We start from the raw sequence: 21,296 nt of genomic DNA, 5'->3' as shown, positions 1-21,296 counted from the left end.
ACTCCCGAGATAGATAGATAGATAGATAGATAGATAGATAGATAGATAGATAGATAGATAGATAGATAGATAGATAGATAGATAGATAGATAGATAGATAGACAGACAGACTCTCATACACGATGTGACCCTGCCTGTGAAAACCCAGCTAGTATTTTTTGTGATTTAGGGGAGACAGGGATGAAAAAAGTTTCCTTTTTCAGAAAAACGTAATTTTAAAAGATAATGTTATAGACATAAATATATTTTTGTTGTGGTCAGTAACTCACAAGTGTGGTAACGGGTGTCATTTTGTAAAAATGTAAAACGACTTCAGTATAATTTCACTTCAAACATAAGTACAGTAGTGAATTGTTACTTTTGACCCCACCTGCAGGGACGAAAGTAACACAACAAAACAAGATAGATTTTTGTGTTACACTAGTTTTTATTAAATATACATGAAGTTGTTAACTGCACACATATTTTGTAATTTATCTTTGTCAGTTTTATTAAATGTTTCAAAAAGCAACCAACAGTACAAACTTAAATTGTTGAGAATAAAAAAATTTCAACAGTTTGAACACTATGAAAATAAAATTAAATCAAATTAGAATAATATCAATTTTCAACATATACAACAGTATTAGCAGCGGGACAAAAGTAACAAGTGTTACTTTCGACCGACAGGATCTCCTCACATTTAAACACGATTTACTTTTATTTTGAAAAAATCAGAGAGGTCAAACTTCAGGATGTGTTAGAGCAGGGGTGGTCATTCCTGGTCATGGAGGGCCACTGTCCTGCAAAGTTTAGCTCCAACCCTAATCAACACACCTGAATGTTATATACAAGTCATACTCAAGCATTTAATTAGGATTTTGTTTGATTAGGATTTAAGCTAGATATTGCAGGGGTGGACCAGGAATGCCCACCCCTGTGTTAGAGCACTAAATAACCTGTAGATTGATCAGTACTATAACACATAAAATGAAAAAACACAACGCGTACAAAATGACCGCCTTCGGAATTTACTTATCATGGTTGAAAACACCTTTCTGGATCTACACGCAGAACGGTGATTAAATAACGCGATATTTGTCAGCTCTGTCAAGGGTTGGGTGCCTAAGATGCTGTCGTAGTTTGGGATGCAAATCAGGGCTCGGAGAAAACGCGTTACTTTTGCCCCTGTTCTCCCCTACTGATTTCTATATAATGCAAAGAACATTGGGTAAAAATAATATTTTATATATACCTTTAAAATTGAGTGAGTAAGGATTGAAATCAATGTGAAATGAATGATTAAAATCAAACTTTGATCCCTCTAATCTCAATTCGATCATAAGACTTTAGCCTGGATGTCATAGGCATGGTCACACACAGTATTAAATATAAGTGAGTCACAGAGATTAATTTCACTTCTTTTATACATTAAGCTAAATATAATTTATTTTCACACAGCAGGATGATTTGAAAAGATAAACATGATGGTGACTCAATGTTAGTACATTTTTATTTTTGGGTGAAGTGTCCTTTTAAGAGCAAGTTTTGTCTCAAACTCTTCAAACTTGGTCTGATCTTAAGTCTTGAACTTTTTGCATATGTATTCATCTGAAACTGGTTTGAGTCATCACGTCTGGGGTCCACAGTTCAAGCCGTTCTGCTCTGTTCAGTAGCTGTCAGACGTTATCTGATTAAACTTTCAGGTTTTGGGCAAACCCAGATTAAACTTTCTGTGACCACAGATAAACAAAGGGACTGCAGCATGGTTTTTTGTGAACTCTTCTTACAGTATGCTGTTTTCCTTCTACTCACAAGCCATTTCAATTTAGGTCACACTTTGTGCTATGATATTAAATTTACAGTCTAATTACAGTAAGTACTGAGCACTAGTTATGAACAACATGCATGTATGCAATTATGTTTTGTAACAGCGTGTAATTATACATTGTTATCATTACTGTAATTATGGTGTAACATGGATATTACAGTGTTTAATCTCTTACTTTCTGAGTTTCCCTATTTTTCCATTTAGTCTCGTTTTTGTCTTTATTTCAAGCTGTCCATATGTTAGCCAGATTTCAGTTTGTTTTAAAATCTGAAGTCATTTTAAATTGGCATTTATTTCCTCATCACAAGCTAATGACAGATTGCTTGCAACGTACACGCTACAGTTTCTGCAGCAGTAAGTACAATGAATTAAACCAGACAGTGTCTAAAAACCTAATTATATTTAAAAAGAATAACAAACTTCTTGTAAAATCATTTGCTTAGTTAATATTTTATGGTGGGGGGGTCATGTATACAGGGGTAGAACTTAAATCCACAGGACCATGTTCATTTTTTATGAGCGGCCCCCTCTCCTCAAGGCCCAATGAAGAGGTCTGACTATACCCTTGGACCTAAAGGACTCTATAATGTGCCTTGTCTCTGTATGTGTTACGCAGAGAAGTTCATGGAGCTGTTGTAGTCCTTTACTGCCCCTTAGTGCATTTTTTGTGTATTACAATGCAATCCGCTTATTGGACTGCAAGTGATCAAAAATATATTAATACTCAAAACAATAAACAGTTTATTATGAGAACAATCAGTTTGAAAATGTTACTTTACCAGTTATTGACTTTCTGAAATAGGACATAAGCCTATGCATTAAATTGTATATGTTTCTGATTTTAAATAATGTACGGTATGAAGCCCAGTCTCAGGACAATGTTCATGTGGGGGTTTTTTTCTTTCTTTTGTGTATATTCACAATATTCATATTTCAACAGTGTTATATAAAATAAATTATGTGAGTGCATCAAAACATTTATATCCTGCGAAATGTCATTGTCCCACCAGCGGGATGCCTACGTTTACAATCTTGAGAAACTATATTATTGGAAAGCTCTAGGAGTGTAGTTTTCATATTTTATCACCATTTTGGAAAAATTATGATATAGTGAGAGTCAGTTTCTAAAGGTCACGTGCCCACAGGTAGGCCAAATTTATTTTTACATATTTATAACACTAAACCCCTACTCTAAACCTAAAAATCATGACAACTTATTTATTTCCAGAAAGCTTTCAGATTGTAGTTTTCATATTTCAAGGTCATCTAATGTTAGAAATAATGTAGTGACAGTTTTTTTGTTACATGACCCCCACCCCATAGGAATGCATATTAATTTTATATTTTATAACACTACATCATATTATAAATCTTCAAAACTGTTGACAAACTAGATATCATTGGAAAGCTCTAAGAATGTAATTTTAATATTTCAAAACGTTTTTGCAGTAATAATAATGCAGTGACAGTAATTTAATAATTTGTAACAAAAATATGCAGCAAACCGTTGACAACTAGTGGCCGTTGTTGGTAAAACCACTAAAAGTGTGATTATTGAAATATTGAAATGAATTGAATTAATTAATTGAAATTTTGATCACAACAACTTGAGACTTGTGGCTTAATGTTTACATTATTACTTTTGTGATACATTTTTATAATTTTATTTATAAAATTAATATGTTATTGCATTATTTCTTAAAATTAATTTAAACTGCTATAACATATTTTCACACCAATACACTTCTGTGATAAACCTTAACCTGTCTTCTCTAAAACAAGACCAAGATTAGGCTTTGAGACCAAAGAATTACAAAGTTATATTAATTTGAAAGTGTACATCAGTTTCACCTCCCTACTCAAAATGTATATGTGCCAGTTTAGGGGTATAAGCGCATTGTTTAAAAAAGTAAAATCAAGTTACAGCTTTATAAATGATAACTGACCATCACAGACAAACAATTAACTCATTCTTTCCAGCTCAGGCCCAGAGTCTGAGCAATGAAGGAGAAGATGTGCGTGTCCTCCAGAATGGCTTTAGCGGTGGGTTTCCCAGCACCATGTCCACTGCGAGTATCCACCCTGACCATCAATGGCTGAGTCTGGCCGGGACAGCGACCCACCCCGTACTGAAGAGTGGCCACGTACTTCAGAGTGTGGAGGGGAACCACGCGGTCATCGTGATCGGCCGTCAGCAGCAGCATAGCGGGGTACGCTGGGCCATCTCGAGGGCATTGAGGAAGATTATGGAGGGGAGAGTACCTGTGGAGAAAGTGCGCAGATTTAAAACTTTAAAATACGCATGACTATAATGCTATAATTATACAAGGTATAGTTTTGGAGGGAGGGGTTAATGGTTATACAGTAGACTGTTAGGAAATCCTACTTTATGAGCCACTTAAACTGCTCAGGATCATCTGCACAGCCGTAGTCGGTGGTCCAGGCGTGACCGATGGTGAACTTGTGAAACTTGAGCATGTCCATGACCCCGACCTCAGCCACCGCACAGCCGAACAGCTCAGGCCGCTGGTTTACGCACGCCGCTGGAGAAACACACATACAGCGTCACTTTGCATTTACCGGACACACTGACTCACGCCTGTACTCATATACTGTAAGTGAGAAAACTACTTACACACAATATATTTGACGTGACTCACATTTCTAAAGTCCTTTTGACAACACTTTGGACACCCACGCACTAATTTCATGTAGACAAACAACCACACAAAAAATCCACCTAATCTTCCATATACATAATAATCTAGATAGATTGACTCAATCCTGCCTCCCCTAGATGAATAATAAGACACAAATTAAAACCATGTTGGCGTTACTAGTCAGCGCGCTGGCCATCCAACACATAATCTCTACACTCTCAGAATAAAATGTACAAAAGTTGTCACTGGGACAGTACCTATCAAAAATGTCCTAAAATGTATGATTTTGGTGCAGATATGTACCTTTAACGGTCCCAGTATGTACATTTAACGGTACCAGTATGTACCTTTAACAGTACCAGTACCTTTAATGCTACCAGTATGTACCCTTCATGCAACCAGTATGTACCTTTCATGCTACCAGTATGTACCTTTAACCGTCCCAGTATGTACCTTTAACGGTCCCAGTATGTACCTTTAACGGTCCCAGTATGTACCTCTAAGGTACCAATGTGTACCTATTGACACACAAATGTGCAATAACGTACTTTTTGAAAAGGTACTGCTCCAGTGACAACTTTGCTACCTCCTTGTACCTTTCTTTGAGAGTGAATTAAACATGCTGCTTAATAAGATTCATCTGAAGAGCAGCACATATTTTCCATACACAGCTGCTTGCACGTATGCGAGACTTACAGTATGTGAACAGCTCGAAGTGTGAATGTCGATGTCAGGTTTAGTCAACAGATGAGCTGGCTGTGAGTAACAAAGCAGACGGCGCACACCATCAGAGGACGACGCACATCTGCGCGGCCGTACCTTTACATTAAAATGTGATTTAAATTTAACCTGGCTAAGACTGAGTCTGTGTTCTTTTTTAGCCGGAGAGGATCTTTTCTATCAGTCCTCCTCAGATCTCATATGCACATACCCACAAGCAGGCCACCGTTGGATGCTCCGTTGATGGCGATCCGGCTGGCGGTGGTGTATCCCTCCTGGATCAGGTACTCCGATGCACACAGGAAGTCATCAAAGCAGTTCTGTTTATTGCCAAGGGTCCCGCCTGACAACAAATGGAAATGCACACTTAAAATCTGCCTCACTTCAGATAAGGTTTTTAACTTTTTTTAACTCTGTATTTATTAATTTTGTTATAAAAACCCCAAAGCACAATTCAGAATATACATTTTAAACAGTTACAGAATACCATTTCCCACCCCGCCTGACTAAATAAATAATCAATGAATAAATAAATAAATAGAAATAAATAAATAAAAACATAAAACACTAGATCTTTAATTTTTTAATGAAAGGGCACATATTATGCCCATTTTTACAAGATGTTATATAAGTCTCATATGTGCCTGTTTTATTTAATTTATTATTTTATTTTATTTTGAGAGGGTTTCCTTTAATTTCTGACCATGCTGTTTAACCAGTTCACTTATCCCCCAGGGGGCGCTCTCTACCCTTTCTAAGAACCGTGTGGAGTGCACAGTGTGCACTTAATTAAGTGCAAGTTCCTTAAATGAGTTTCTGAGTGGGGTCAGTACACATCTCCGGATTAAACACACTACCCAGTGAGAAATGTCAGATGAGTTACAACATCATAAATAGATACTTTAGATTTTTAAGCATTTGTCAGATTTGTCAATATCAATTTGATGTTTATTGTCATTAACTGCTCTCTGTACACCAATAACTAGGCATACTGTAGTTAACATTATGTAAAGGAACAGTACAGACTATTAGCATTAAAGGGACACTCCACTTTTTTTTAGAAAATATGCTCATTTTCCAGCTCCCCTAGAGTTAAACATTTGATTTTTACCGTTTTGAAATCCATTCAGCCGATCTCCGTGTCTGGTGGTACCACTTTTAGCATAGCTTAGCACAATCCATTGAATCTGATTAGACCATTAGCATTGTGCTAAAAATAACCAACGAGTTTTGATATTTTTCCTATTTAAAACTTGACTCTTCTGTAGTTACATCGTGTACTAAGACCGATGGAAAATGAAAAGTTGCGATTTTCTAGGCCGTTATGTCTAGGAACTATACTCTCATTCTGGCGTAATAATGAAGGACTCTGCTGCCGTGACGTAGCTGCAGGAGGTGCAATGATATCACGCAGTGCATGAAAATAGTCCCCCGTTATTGAAAGTAACCAAGGGGACTATTTTCGGCTGCTGTGTAATATCATTGCGCCTCCTGCAGCCATGTTACAACAGCAAAATCCTTGATTATTTTGAATGAATGAATTAATTAATTAAAGTTTATGTGGTTACTAAGCATAGAACAAAATATATTTACAGCAAATGCATTACAAACAAAGGGGGTAACCGAAAAGGTGTAGGCTGAAGCCATGGCTTATAACGCCTACCCTATTAGGTCTGAATGAGAGTATAGTTCCTAGCCATATCTGGCTAGAAAATCGCAACTTTTAATTTTCCGTCGGTCTTAGTACACAATGTAACTACAGAAGAATCGAGTTTTAAATAGGAAAAATACTGAAACTCTTTAGTTAACTTTTTTACTGCGATGCTAATAGTCTAATCAGATTCAATGCATTGTGCTAAGCTATGCTAAAAATGGTACCAGACCCAGAGATTGGCTGAATGGATTCCAAAACGGTAAAAATCAAATGTTTAACTCTAGGGGAGCTGGTAAATGAGCATATTTTCAAAAAACGTGGAGTGTCCCTTCAATGTACTATGCACATTCTTTACAAGGTACTCATTTAATCACTTCCTGTTTTCATGGATTCAGTAAGGATGCTGGTGCAATGATTTTTTATCTAAAGGAAGGAATCCCCATTAATATATCAGATGAATATATATCTGAATCAAGCGAGGGTCTGATGTACCTTTATGCCAAGTTTGTCCGTACTCTCCTCCCCCTCTGATGTTTGCTACAGCCAGGATGCCACCCAAGTGTCTTATAAAAAGCAGGTACGCTGTACTGCACATATAAAGAAAAAACAAACCGGTCAATCTTCATATTTCTCACTCTCACAAACGTTTTTCCTAAAAACTGCCTTTCCTTTTATCTTATTTATTTACACATATGAAGCACGCGACAGCCTGCTATATACTAACTTGTAGTATGGTTGAATAGAGTTCTCGAAGCCTCCATAACCATAGAGAAAGATGGGGTGAGAGCCATCTTTTTTAATGCCACGTGCATGTACTAGGAACATCGGGATCTTTGTACCATCTTTGCTGGGGTAAAACACCTGCAACATACATAAATTGTAAAGGTTTTACAGATGTGCATTATATACACTTCATCGGTGGCATGTTCAAGTCTTCTGGGACCTCCGTATGCAGAAAACAATCTGACCTGAGTCGTCTGGTAGTCGCCTGGTTGGATCCCTTTCACTTCCACCTGACGAAAGACTGTGGGCTCTGGGTTGGGCTGACTCAGGTCACAGTGGTAGATTATTCCTTGGGTATTAAAAACAAGGATTATAAAACTTGCCAGGATCAAGTGCATGTTATTCTCACAGGCAGTACACTGTTAACGATTTCCCTGTATTTTTACAGTACGGTACTGGCAGCACGGTTGCCAGTAAGTTACTGTATTTTGGTTTTACAGTACTGTACTGTAATACCATTTTACAGTACACAAACAAGTACTGTATAGTTACAAAGCAGTACTGTACTGTAATTTTACAATATTTTATTACAGTAGTCTATTTTTACAGTAATTTACTGTAATGTAAATTACTATATTGACCCATAAATACTATTTATTACTTATTACAGTTAATACAATAATATTATATAAAATAGCTAGAGATTTAGGTTTAAATCTATAGTTATTAATATGGTAAAAATGCGGAATTAAAACATAATGAATTAAAAGGCAATCCAAGCAATGTATGTATCAAAATTTTATTTAAAAAAACATTTAATTGAAACAAACATATTTAAAACAAGATTTTAAACAATAATAAACATATAATCAAGTAACAAAATAAAATCAACAAGTATAAACAAGTTTGGAGACCCCTGCTGTAACATATTTAACTCTGGCAAATAGAACACTGGTCCATAGTTTGAAGTTTTCAGTTTAAAGTCCATCATCGACTAAAAGGTAACATTTCACTGTGGTAAAAAGAACACTGGCCCATAGTTTTAAATATTCTACTTGAATTTCATTTAACACTAAAAATAAATGCATTAAACTGTGGCAGACAGACCACAGTGGCCTTTACTTTGAAGTCGTCCATTCGAACTCAATCAGGGACTGCATGAAGCTGTTCACATGGGGGTTAATGGCCACAGCTTTTCTCTGCACCAAGTTCCTTGTCTTTTTGCTTGCTCCTTGTCTGGATGTGCACTTTTTCCCATCTTTGGAATTAATTCTATCCAGAAACCTGTTAGAAATATCATAAACATTAAGTCAACAAATATAAGATAGAAAAAGATTCTTAAAAAATTAAACTCAGCCTTGAATTTACTCCTATTCTGAAACCTTTTGCTCTTATTCTACTGTTCCACACCTAATTTCACTAAAATACAGAAGATTCACTTACCGCTGAACAAACTCTTTCATCAATGGACAGCATCCACCTGGATCCTGTCATGATTGAATGTCCTGAACAGAAAGTACAATTGTTACTGATTTGGACACAACTTTTTATTCTGAAAACAAAATCTTTTGTCAATAAAGTCCAGGGACACCTCTGCTAAATAAATACAATTATTAAATTAAATTTCTTATAACCAAAGTCCGAATATTTCTGTTTGTATATTTCTACATGGCAAACTAAGACAATTGTGTACATGTTGTGTATGGTCGTGTTACAGTGTTGTGTGTGAATGAGTGAATGAGTGTATACATGGGTATTTAAAGAAACTGTAGTGGTAAAGTGCAAACTTACCGAACATAATGTGCTTGGTGTGTGTCTGGTATCACAAGTTGTGCCTCCACATCTGCCTTAACTCCTGAAAAGTGCAATGACACTCAGGTAAACTACAAATAAAAAGTCAGCCACATTCCTGTGTAATTTTGCATGTGACGTGAAAGCATTTAATATTGCAGTCAAAAAAATACATGACTTGTAACTGTACATCATGTACTTGCCTGGTGCCTTTAAAGATGATCCATCTTACCCAATCCAGCTTACAAGCAATGGTAAGACTGTAAAAAAGACAAATGTTACAAAATCTGTTAGCCATAGAAATAAGTAGACATTGTGAAGGAAATGGTATAAGAAAATTTAGTAACACTTTACTATAAGAGTTTATTCCTTAACATTTGGTAATGCCTTAGCTAATATGAACTAACAATGAACAATATATTTTACAACATTAATAATATTTGATAATGTTCATTGTGCAGAGACAAAGTGATTGATTTAAAAATTTATTAAGTGTTTAAATCTAATATCATGCTATGCTAACAAATAAAACATTACTGTAAGTGTTTAGTCAGTTGTAAAACAAATAAATATATATATATATATATATATATATATATATATATATATATATATATATATATATATATATATATATATATATATATATATATATATATATATATATATATTAGTTGTTATATTATATATAAATATCTAAATAAGTCTTTTTTTAATTATAACATCTTGTCTACAGAAAATCTCTGAAAATGTCTCGTTTAGTGCAGAAAATAGCGATTTATAGTGATAAGGTAAAAAGACTGTCCCTTTAATGTTTTACCCGGACCGGCTGCGGTGTAACACGCTATTTCACGCAAAGTTTTTTAACAAGTTAGTAGCTAGCTGCTCACTTTAAAGATAAACATGATCGCCTAAATCTGAGCAATCCTGGTGATGCCAGTTTCCTACACGATGTTATTATGGACTATTTTACATCCAGCAATGAAGGATCAGATGACAGAGACGAGAAGACAAAGGTACGTAAATGCGGAGCCCATTCTCTTTTCGTGCATTGATTTGATGCGTTTTGGAAACTTATATATACAGCGTGTAATGCATCTGAAGTGGTGGAAACAATATGCCATAAAAATGTATTGGACAACTTACTGGACGTGTAAAACGCTTTAGAGAAGATATTCTCTGCTTTTGCGGATATACCGTAATATAATAACAACAACAATACGCGCGGCAATCCCTTTCGTTCATCTGATATTAAGATGGTCTGAATGATATTTGGTCGAAGTTAAAGCTGCGATGAGTTCGATGCATGTATCCAGTTAAATATGAGGTTTCTTGTTTTCACTTCTGTGGAGGAGTTCGGTATGCTGTGTACGGCGTGTCAAGTCCTGTCTGTTTACAACCACAGCCTTACCAAACAGTCGAACTTAATACTTTTCTCTGACGCTAACTGAACGGATGAAACGCCGAGATAAACGACCATTATGCTGGGACCGCAAGACCGCGCTGGCGGGTTGTCTTTGTCCATTTCGTTAAAAATAGTTTCATTGTCACCACACTTTCATCACAATATAAACTCACCAAAACCCTCATAATTTAGTTAAAACAACCCTATATTCATTAAAAAAGGTGTAAAGCGAGTTAAAGCAGCAGTAGACATCTGTGTGTAAGCTTACTTTCTGGGGGAGATTGAAACTTTGTTGGCGACCGTTTTTCTCTCTCATTGCACGTTTAAAACAATATTGTGACAAACTATTGACAACATTCTTAAACTAAAAATTAAGTTTTCATGAAACAGAAATATTTCAAACTTACCGAACTGCCAGAAATCAATCGTCCTCCTTCAGCTGCAGCCAGGAGTTGTGCTCTCTCTCCCTCTGTGTGATTTGACTCTGGCGCACTTTCTCTGATTATTGCAAGTACACCTGGCACATTACAGCAATGGCTACAGCAAGGTTACATCAAGACCAAAATATACTGTAAAATTTTCCCGCTCAAACAAATTTACCCAGAATGCATTATGAACTGCAGTACTGTACTGTAATGTATACATACAGTATAGTACTGTGGATTTTTACAGTAATGTACTGCTAAATCTACAGCGACATCTAACAGTGTAGATATGTCCACTATAGATACTTCTTTTTTATTTACTTATTTTTTCGAGGGCGCTTGATGCGAAGTTCGTCACAACATGTGTGTAGCCCATCATGTGTGTGGTTCGTAAATTTAAAAAATGTATTCTGCGCATCAATTGATCCTGTGTGCATCACGTGTTTTGTCAAAATAAGTGCCTGGTGCGGACACGTCTAAAGGGTTTATGATAAAAGAGACGCTTGCGTTTGCCAGATACTCACATAATCTCATGCGTAATCAGAGTTTACTGTTAAGTGAGTGTTTTGTGTGTATTTTGTGAATGTGAGCATCTCTTTATCATAAACGTTTTTGACGCATATGCAGCAGGCACTTATTTTGACAGGACACGTGATGCACATAGGATCACTCGACGACACATATTTTGAAAACACAAGCAACACACATGACACTCCGAAGACTTTTCATTTGCGCCCCTCGGACGAGCAGTCACGAGCCGCCACTGGTCTGCAGTACTTAGAAAATTATCATTATGTTTTTCTAGTTCTTGATTCTGATTGGTCAATACAGTAGATGTGTTTTATTTTCAATACTATGACTGCCGCACTTAACAAACATTTTGTTGCTGTTCACAGTCAGTCCGGTACTATTTTTTCAGTGGAATGATGGCTTTTAGTGATTTTACTTCATGAAAGTTGCTTTAATATTTGTATTTTGTGGTAACCATTTTATAAAAGAAATAACGTAGTCGAGGCTGGTGCTGTATCGCGAATAAGTCACGGAAGGAGGGGTTGCAGGAACTCCGCTTTGCATTATGCCTAACAACGCCCTTCAACCATGACTTCTACAGTACACCACAGCCTCTCATACTTCTTACTTAAAGTGAGTCATAATCTATGATTACTTTTCTACATGAAGATAAGTGAATAATGATAAATAAGTTTCATTTTTAGGTAAACGCATGGGGTTCAGGTCTGGGCGTTTTGCAGGTCAGTCAAGGTCATCCAAAACCATTTACTGTATCCTACATATGGATCTTACTTTATGCATGTGGATCAAAACGATCCCTCTTACGATTGGAAGTTTAAGTTGAAAAGCACGCAATTCTCTAGAATGCCACAGAATTTCAGTTTGCGTTCCCTGGAATTAAGGAAGCCTGGCCAAACCTGGATGTTTACATAGTTGTGGCTCTGTAGCGCAATTTGCCGTGAATGTTTTGCATGATCTGTTAGTTTGATTACCAGGTGTGGTGAAAGATGTGAATTTGTAAAAAAAATCTGGATGCTTCTTCTTGCAGCTCAGACCCACTACGGTGCCCACGTCTAATGGCAGATCACGGATCAGCTTCCCCGAGTGCAGCTCATAGAGTTGTAGGATGTCCTTCACGTCATGCACATAATTCACCAGCAGGTAGCGCTGGTTTACACACTGCACAAAACCTACAAAGAAGACCGAAACACTCAGACTCAAGTTCTCTGTTTTGGTTTTTCAATGAAGATAAACGTATGATAATGTGGGGGAAGAGGAACTGTGTGTTTAGACTTAAGACAGTTTCATCCACAATGTTCAATACTTAGAAAGAAAACATGAGCTCACCGTGATTCAAAAGTTTCAAAACGAAGCATACTACAGGAATACGTGTATTGAGACTAAGCTATTTGCAATCAATACTTACTTCTTAGTAGGCATAGACTACATGCAGAGGTCATTGGTTTTATCATCAAGGAAACATCCAGATATTTGTATTTATACACGTAAAACCTCCTCCAGTCTTTTGTTTGTGTTTGTGGTGTGATGTTATCTTACCCAGAACATCTTTCTCATGCTGAGGGATGAGGGTTTTCCAGTGTGTTTGCTCTGGTTTCTTCAGATCTATGTTTATAAGGCAGTAGCGTGGAGCGTTCAGGTTGGTGCGTAAAGTAAAAACAGTGTCCTCGTTTGTGATGTAGGTGTATTGCGCTTCAAAGGTGTCAACCAACTTCACCCATGGCAGCAATCCTGGAATAACAACAGTAACTTAAACATCACTCAATGACAGTTCAACAGAAATTTAATTGGTCTGTTTATAAACAAGTATATTATGTAACCATTACTGTTTGTTATTATGCCCCACCCAGATTTGCAGACTGACCTGTGATGCCATTGGGCAGCTGCTGCAGGTCGCAGTACCACAGGCGATTCACTGGTTCGCATCCCTCAGTGATTGACAGCACCGCATACCTGCCATCATCAGAAATCTGAAGAGATGATGGGAAAAAGGAGAAGAGAAATAAAGGAAGAATGATGACGGGTGACAAAAAGAGAACAATGTTAAAATGGAGAACGATGCTTAATTTTAAGCATGAACAATTTTTTTATATTTCCTAATATAGAAAGGAGTAGACACGAATTGCACAATGTTTTCACAATAATAAATTAGTACAAATATAGTCTTCTTACAGTAAGGCTACTGTGCCATTTTGGGTTGTCAGGAAATTCAGCCACCAGGATGTCTTCTGATTGGTTGGTGCCAATCGCATGGTAATAAAGTTTCTGATTCAGGTTTGTTGTGGTCTCAGTACCTAGAATAGGCGTGACACAAAAACAAGTTAATGTTTAACAGAAACATTAAAACATTACTGTATGCATTCATGCATACATACCATCTGCTTTTCCATCTTGTCGAGGATAGCAATTGTAGAAGATGCCTTTGGCATCATGGGTCCAGGCCAGGCAGCTGAACTTCACCCTTTCCAGAACATCAGGCAGTTGGGTAAGATCTTCAGCCTTCAGGAAGCGTACAGTCACCCAGTCAGAGCCTGCACTGCTTAGCCCATAAGCAAAATATTCACATTCCTCTGACAGGCGACCCACTGCAAAGTACAGAGAGAGCAGATACGAACCATTAGCTGTGTTTTATGTTTTCTATTCTTTTTTTTTAATGGCCATTTGCTCCTCTATATGCTAATGCTAGTTAATAACAGGTTTTGTTAAACGTTTTCACGATAAAATGCTATGCGCAGTTTGAACAGAGTTTGGACGTTTCTCAATTCGAAGGCTGCAGCCTCCAAAGGTCGCATTTGCAGGATGCATACGTCATCAAGTGTTTTATATCAGAATATTAATAATTATAAAGTTGACTACTATTTTTTAGTTAATCTTGAATTATTGCAATATGCTTATGGCTTGCGAATTTAATGCTCAGTTAACTTAAATAAACCAGACTTGTTTAGTTACAGTCTGCATATGCGACCTCTGGTGGCTGCTGCACGGATTGAGAAACGGCCTCGCGCGCTGACGGAAGCAGTTTACATGTTTGCTCCTGTTTGGCTGATAGTCGCCAGAGAATCTTTGTTATCATACATTTTATTACAAGGACCTCGAAACAATTTCACACTTATACTGTAATAATATTACAATGTATTACATGCTCCGGGCATTTAGTGAGACAGCAGGTGAGAAACTTTCACGCCCTCACGCAGACACACACTGACCATACAGATGTATGCTCGTGATGAAAATAATGAATTTACTGTTGAAACTTTACAGTTACATTTGTGATGATTATCGAATGAAAACTAACTTTAATTGTGTAATCTTTGCGATTATTTGCGATGAAATAACGATTTATCAGCGATCCAGAAATCAGGAAAAACTGCGCGTGTCCGGCCGACGACCTTGAAGCGTAAATGTAACTGAATAATTTTTTACAGATGAACAATTTAAACTAATTTAACTGTCGATTAGAGCTTTGTTTTCATTCACATCAAAAATAAAATACTCTTAATAGGTCTATTAGAAGAAGAGTCTAATTTCGTTGTACAAAAATATGTCTTTGATTTCAAAAATGTTATTATAGACGGCTTTAAAATGAACAGAAATTACGTAAAAGTTATACAACTCAGGTTATGATTGAATTCATTATGATGCAGTCAATGTATCTAAAGTATTAATGTTCATTTACACTTTCTCTTTGAGATGTAAAATAGACTCGAAAATACCAGCATAAGTCGGTTTGCAAAACAAGTCGTTGACTGACAGAAGAAAAGAGATATTATGATAAACATACAGCAGTAAAAAAAACATTAAATGAATCGTATAAAAATGAGAAAGAACATCGATTATTCAATTAACATCCGCCAAGTACTGTACAGAACCGCAATTTCTTTAATGCAGAAATCCCAATGTGTACAAAGGCAAGCGGTGCCCTCAGGGCTGACGGTTATCTTCAAAATCAGGCCATCAATAAACGTAACAGTAGCTAATCCAGGAAATGGTTGACAAGGGAAAGTAATAAGGTTTCCTATATATGCAAATTATCTAGTTGTGTTATTTCCTAAAGAGAAAACCTTTTACTGGTACACAACTGCAGTAAAATTAAGTAGCCTACTTAAAGGAAAACACCACCTTTTTTCAGTATTTTACTATGTTTTTACCTCAACTTAGATTAATTAATACATACCTTTTTTTTAATACGTGCACTTTTAAACTTTGTACACCGCTTCTTGAATGTGTAAGCATTTAGCTTAGCCCCATTCATTCCTATGGCTCCAAACAAAAGTTTTATTTTGTGCCATCATACTCACTTGTGTATCTACTCATGTAACGGTCTTTAAATAGGGAAAACGTGAAAGTGTTTGATGGCTTCTAAATTCATCCCTGTTTGGAGCCATAGGAATGGGGCTAGGATAAATGCTAACACATTCACGAGGCGCTGAACAAAGATTAAAAGTGCACGCATTGAAAAAATAGGTATGCATTAATTTCGTATAAGTTGAGGTAAAAACATAGTAAATGATTGAAAAACTGTGGTGTTTTCCTTAACCAACACTGTTTGCAAACAGCTTTCTCAACTTACTCTTGAGAGCCACAGTCCCATCCTCTGAGAGAGTGTTTGGATCAAAAAACACAGATGCAGGGCTGTTTAAAGAGTCTTGCACATACAGCACATCCTGATTCTGCAAACCCTTGTTGTGGAAATAGAAATATCTATAAAAGAAGAACAATAACTTTCTTTTATTCATTCTTTGAGGAAGATAAAAGTAATGCCATTCTTTAAATGCTAATTGTTATGGGCAATACTGGTCTATATTTCAATGTTTATTTGGATAAAGCACCATATTTAGACTTAATATGGCAATAAGGATAAATAATACTGGCATGTTATCAACAGGCTTAGACCATTATTTCTTTTGACCCATGTTAAGTCATTCCTTTCTTCTTCTTTTCGTTTAAATGATTTCACATCACTTCAGTGTGAATGTTTTGTGCTCTCTGCAGTGGGCCTGTGCTGTGTTTGGTGTGGTTTGATCACTACCTCTTTCCTCTCTTGTAGGGGCAGCTGTATTTAGGGTAGTTGTACAGCTCAGTGAGGCGCTGGTGAAACTGCTCTGTGACTGCACACTGTTCCAGGAACGGCATGGTCAACTTGTTCTGCTCTTCAACAAAACTCTGCAGAGTGGGTGAGGTACGGTGTTAAACTGGCAGATTGTTGTCATGCACACACGCAGAACTTGTTTATATGTACATTTTCCGACATGTTTCTTAGATTCAGTGATGTGGGCACGGGCGGGGACCAGGAAACTAAACAGGGTGAACCAAAAAATATCAATGGTGGTACAGAATGTTTACTCTTATCTCATAAGGGTAAAAATCGTTATAGCCCACAGTAACAATACCAAAGATTTTAACTGGCAAATTAGCATCCGGGCTTATACTGTAGTTGTCCCTGTGACATCAATAAATGTACTGAAATGCATATAGGTTAGTATTAATCAGAATTCATTTCTCTGGTGCTAAATTGCAATTAAACTTATTTTTTTATGCTTGACAGGCATTCTTATTATTTAAAACTTGTTAACTGGCACTGTCCCGTGAGCGGGATATTTAATACTTTAATATTTTGCATGTAAATTTTTATCTATCACGACAAACTATATATTGATAGGCCCAATAATGTTGTTTTTATATTTCAAAACCTTTTAGCAATAATAATAATGCAGTGACAGTAATTTATTAATTTGTGACAAGAGTATGCAGCAACCCAACACAAACCTAATTTTTATAATTTTTATATTTAAAATAATACTATATGGCATTATTTTTATCTATTATCTAAATTTAAACTGCTATAACAATTTTTTTTATATATTTTCACTTCCAGACAATTCGTAAAAAACTTCTTTAAAACAAGACCAAATAAAGTTATATTATAACTTTACAATAGTGTACATGACTTTTTCAACCCCAGTCAAAAAGGGCTAAGCCAGTTAAAGGGTTATCTTGGCCAGACTGGGCCAATACTATTAGAAACCAGTACCATCAGTGTAAATGTTGTTCCGAGATTGTGGAGAATTTGCATGTTTGTATTTTTAGGGTAGAATTTGCATGCAGTTGTAAACAGACAAAACACATGGCCCCGGGTCTCATCTTACTCTTCTTAAAAATCAAGGTGCTACAAGATGCTATAGAAGAACCATTTGCTGTTTGGTTCCATAAAGAACTTTTCTTTCACAAAATAAATTTGAGACTTTTTTGTTCTTTAAAGAACCATTTAATTCAAAAGAACCAATTCTTTATTACCTTTTAACAGAGTGCTTGCAAGGATGGTGTATTTTGTCCGGAAGTTGGCGGGACACTGGTTCCCCCGCCAAAAAGCCAATTTTTCCCATAGACTTTGGGATTATCACAAAAAATAAGTTCTGTGTTTATTAAAAGATTATGACACTTACACAGTTTGTCCAACAAGAAAATCTTCACAGTTGAATACAACTTTTATGAATTTTAAAGTTTAAATGCGTTTACTAGAAATGAAAAGCTAACCTTATGCTACAAGCGTAGGACTACACTACGGTTTTTCGACATCAATGTCATCACCACCAAGCTTCGGACAGTTCATTTAAACTCTATTAAACCCATTTAAAAACATGCTCCCTGATAAGGAACTACTTTGAGGATGAATGTTTGTTGGGAATTGTGCCCATGTTGCATTGTTTTTGAGATCTTCATACGTGATGATGTTCAAAGTCCCTTCTATAGTCTCATGTATCAACTTGCTAGCAACCAATTCAATTCAATTTTATTTATATAGTGCTTTTCACAATTGTTAATTGTTGCAAAGCAACTTTACATGAGTAGATGTAGAGGAGAACACTGAAAATCAATACATAGTATAAGAAGTAGAATATAGCGGCTAAGGATAAACCGTGTAAACGAGGGTATTAATAATGTACTGTAACGTATACAGTAAAGTGCTTAGTTAAGCCAAAGTTGGCTGACTCTCCCTGGGACTAAAAAACCCCCTAGGAGAAAACCCAATGGGAAAAAATCCTAGAAGGACAAAAAACCCTAGGGAGAAATTTATATTTATATTTATAATATATAGACACGGTAGGGATAGGAAGCAGGTAAGTGGATTAAACTGGTTCAGCCGGTGGTTGTTGGTCGTGCATCCACCCTTTTAAGGACACGTTTAAGCTTTAAAATCATGAGTTTTATGAGGTGGGTTTTATGTTTTTTTATCATGAGTTACAGTTAAACAAAACCCCATTCAAAAAACCCACTGACTTCGGGCCTATGGAACATGTGCTTAAAAGTTAACCTGCTTCCCGGTTTTGCCTATAAAAATACATCATCCCTGCGGCACTCTATTGTCCTCCTCTATAGACGGTTTCATTGGATGCACGTGCGCTGACGTGATACACGTCTGGATTCGAACTTTACTTCCGGTTTTTTTTAATGGTCTGACTAGTTGCTTAACTAATCTCTGAAACAAATGCCTCGTCAAAAATAACAAATGTTTTGGTTTCCTAGGTAATCTCTGTGTTGTTTTTTTCTTGTTATAAAAATAAACTACGTTTAAAGAACTTTCTTGTTATTTATTCTTAGCGGAGTTTACCGGAAGTTACGTGATGACCACGACAGCCACTTGTTTATGTTGTTACTGCTGAAACCGTCTATAAAGAACCTCATGTGCAACAGAAAGATTCTGTTGATGGTAAAGTTTCTTCATGGAACCATACAGCCCAACAAAGACTATTTTTGGGATCTTTATTTTTAATATTGTGTACGAGAAAAGGGCATTAAGCAATGACTTGTTTCATTTGAGAAGATGCCTGGAAGGGAGGTAATGTAAGGGAGTGATGTAATCAAAATTTTATTGGGAACAGCAGAAGTCAATAAGAGGTCAGAGATGTGGCCTATCAGTTCACGCACTTGTTCCAACATGAACACTGGAGTTTATGTGTGATTGACCCAAGTTTGGACTCAACTCATGTAATTTCCCAAACTAGTCCCCCCCTCTATCATTTCCTGCCGAATTACCGTACCAGTATCCTGTCCCATTGATGGCAAAAGCCCATAAATTAAGAAGTTAAAGGATGGTCCCAGGAATAAAATGTACAGTTGGTGTACTGTACTGTATGTTTCAAAGGTGCAGATCACCTTGGTCTCCTCACTGTCAGGGTCCTCAAGCCAGTGGTATGGATCTGGGACCTTTACTCCATTATAATCATCCACCTTCAAGACAAGACACTGCAATTAGGTTAATTTCCACTTTGAAGAAACACTTAAAAATGTTGCCAGGAACCGTCAGTCAACACAGGGACTTGCGTAAAGTTGCATACTTTATATTTCTGGCCTCGAGGCAGAGCTGCAATGTGTTGCAGACAGCTATCATATGCTAACCCTAACCCCAATGTCTGACACAAAACCACTGAGCTTCAAAACAGACATATATTTTAAAACCCAACACCTCGCATGACAATGGTAAATGCTTGCTCATGTGATCCAGTAAGGATTGGTATTTGTTTGTGTACTGTTTCATGTGTTTTAAAGAAAGAGGAAGACGAGGTAAATGAATGAATGAGACCATATCTGAAAGAACCACTAACCTTACTGTCATCTCTCCGTGCTTCTGGGTATTTGAAAGCCATGTTCGTGCTGTGTTTTGTTAGTTTCTGTGTAAAAAGGGTGTATTTGTGTGCTTTTCTCCGTATGTTTTACGCCTGAGTGAGTCAGCTCTGAAAAGTGAAAGTGAAATCAAACACGTCTCTCTCTCGCGCGCGCACGCTCTCCCACTCGTTTTCTCTCTCTTTTGATACACAATCAGGCAGCTCTGCATACAGGAAATGATTTCACTCCGGATTGGTCAAGTCAAAGTGGGTGTAGCTAGAAAACTGATACTCTAGCATGCGCTGTGCTACTTCTGTCTTGAGAGGGTTTTTAGTTACTATTTTAAGCTTTGATTATTAAATATACACTCATTCCCTATAAAAACATACATTTTGTAAAATATGTTTGAAGTATTGTGCACTCACGTAAGCCAACAGTCTTTTTTTTAATAGAGCTGGGCTGCCAAAAGATCACAATACATGTCAAACGCCGCTCACTTTGTCTCTGTTATTTGCTATTTTTTATATCTGAATCATTTGTAACTGTAATTCAATTTTATTTGTAATAAATGCAGGAGAAAACACAGCAAAATTTGTGGACAACATAAGCAGCAGTTTAAAGCGGCTAAGATTAAACCATACCACCAGCGTAGTAATAATGTAACGTATAGAAGAGAGTGCTAAGTTAAGACAATGTGAGCTCCTTAGGGGTCGAAAAAAACTTCCGGGTTTTTAGTAAGGAGGAAAAAGTCCTAGGAAGATTAAAAAACCTTGAGAGAGAGCCAGACATAGCTTATAGGGATATACTATATAATATATACTATTTTATACAATTTCATGGGAATTAAAACATTTAAAATTAAACCTAAAATGTATACCTTGTCGTTAAGAATTAAATCGATAAAACTTAACATTTGTCGAAAAAGCAAAGACATGCACGTGTGTGCGGCGTCTGCACAAAACACATACAGCCAAAG

The 21,296-nt window shown here is 36.6% G+C and overlaps 1 protein-coding gene and 1 long non-coding RNA gene across 2 annotated transcripts; both read right to left on the bottom strand.

The window, feature by feature from the left end:
* Positions 1-3,725: 3,725 nt before the first annotated feature.
* On the bottom strand, positions 3,726-20,518 carry LOC135779413 (prolyl endopeptidase-like). The gene is made up of 15 exons (XM_065290137.2): positions 20,320-20,518; positions 19,871-19,945; positions 16,746-16,879; positions 16,287-16,417; positions 14,092-14,301; positions 13,889-14,010; positions 13,581-13,686; positions 13,256-13,447; positions 12,691-12,888; positions 7,813-7,916; positions 7,569-7,705; positions 7,337-7,431; positions 5,402-5,533; positions 4,197-4,353; positions 3,726-4,072 (listed from the first exon to the last, which is right to left on the bottom strand). The coding sequence occupies exons 1-15, from the start codon at positions 20,359-20,361 to the stop codon at positions 3,778-3,780; spliced, it is 2,130 nt and encodes a 709-aa protein (XP_065146209.1). The 5' UTR covers positions 20,362-20,518; the 3' UTR covers positions 3,726-3,777.
* On the bottom strand, positions 8,457-11,476 carry LOC135772285 (uncharacterized). Its single transcript, XR_010543222.2, has 5 exons — positions 11,171-11,476; positions 9,562-9,618; positions 9,359-9,422; positions 9,011-9,072; positions 8,457-8,851 (listed from the first exon to the last, which is right to left on the bottom strand). It is a non-coding gene; the product is annotated as an uncharacterized lncRNA (long non-coding RNA).
* Positions 20,519-21,296: the final 778 nt, after the last annotated feature.

The sequence above is a fragment of the Paramisgurnus dabryanus genome, chromosome 19 (assembly GCF_030506205.2).
Source record: "Paramisgurnus dabryanus chromosome 19, PD_genome_1.1, whole genome shotgun sequence".
Lineage (NCBI taxonomy): Eukaryota > Metazoa > Chordata > Actinopteri > Cypriniformes > Cobitidae > Paramisgurnus > Paramisgurnus dabryanus.
The sequence above is the reverse complement of the archived record's forward strand: the minus strand, read 5'-3'. Positions and strand labels throughout refer to the sequence as shown.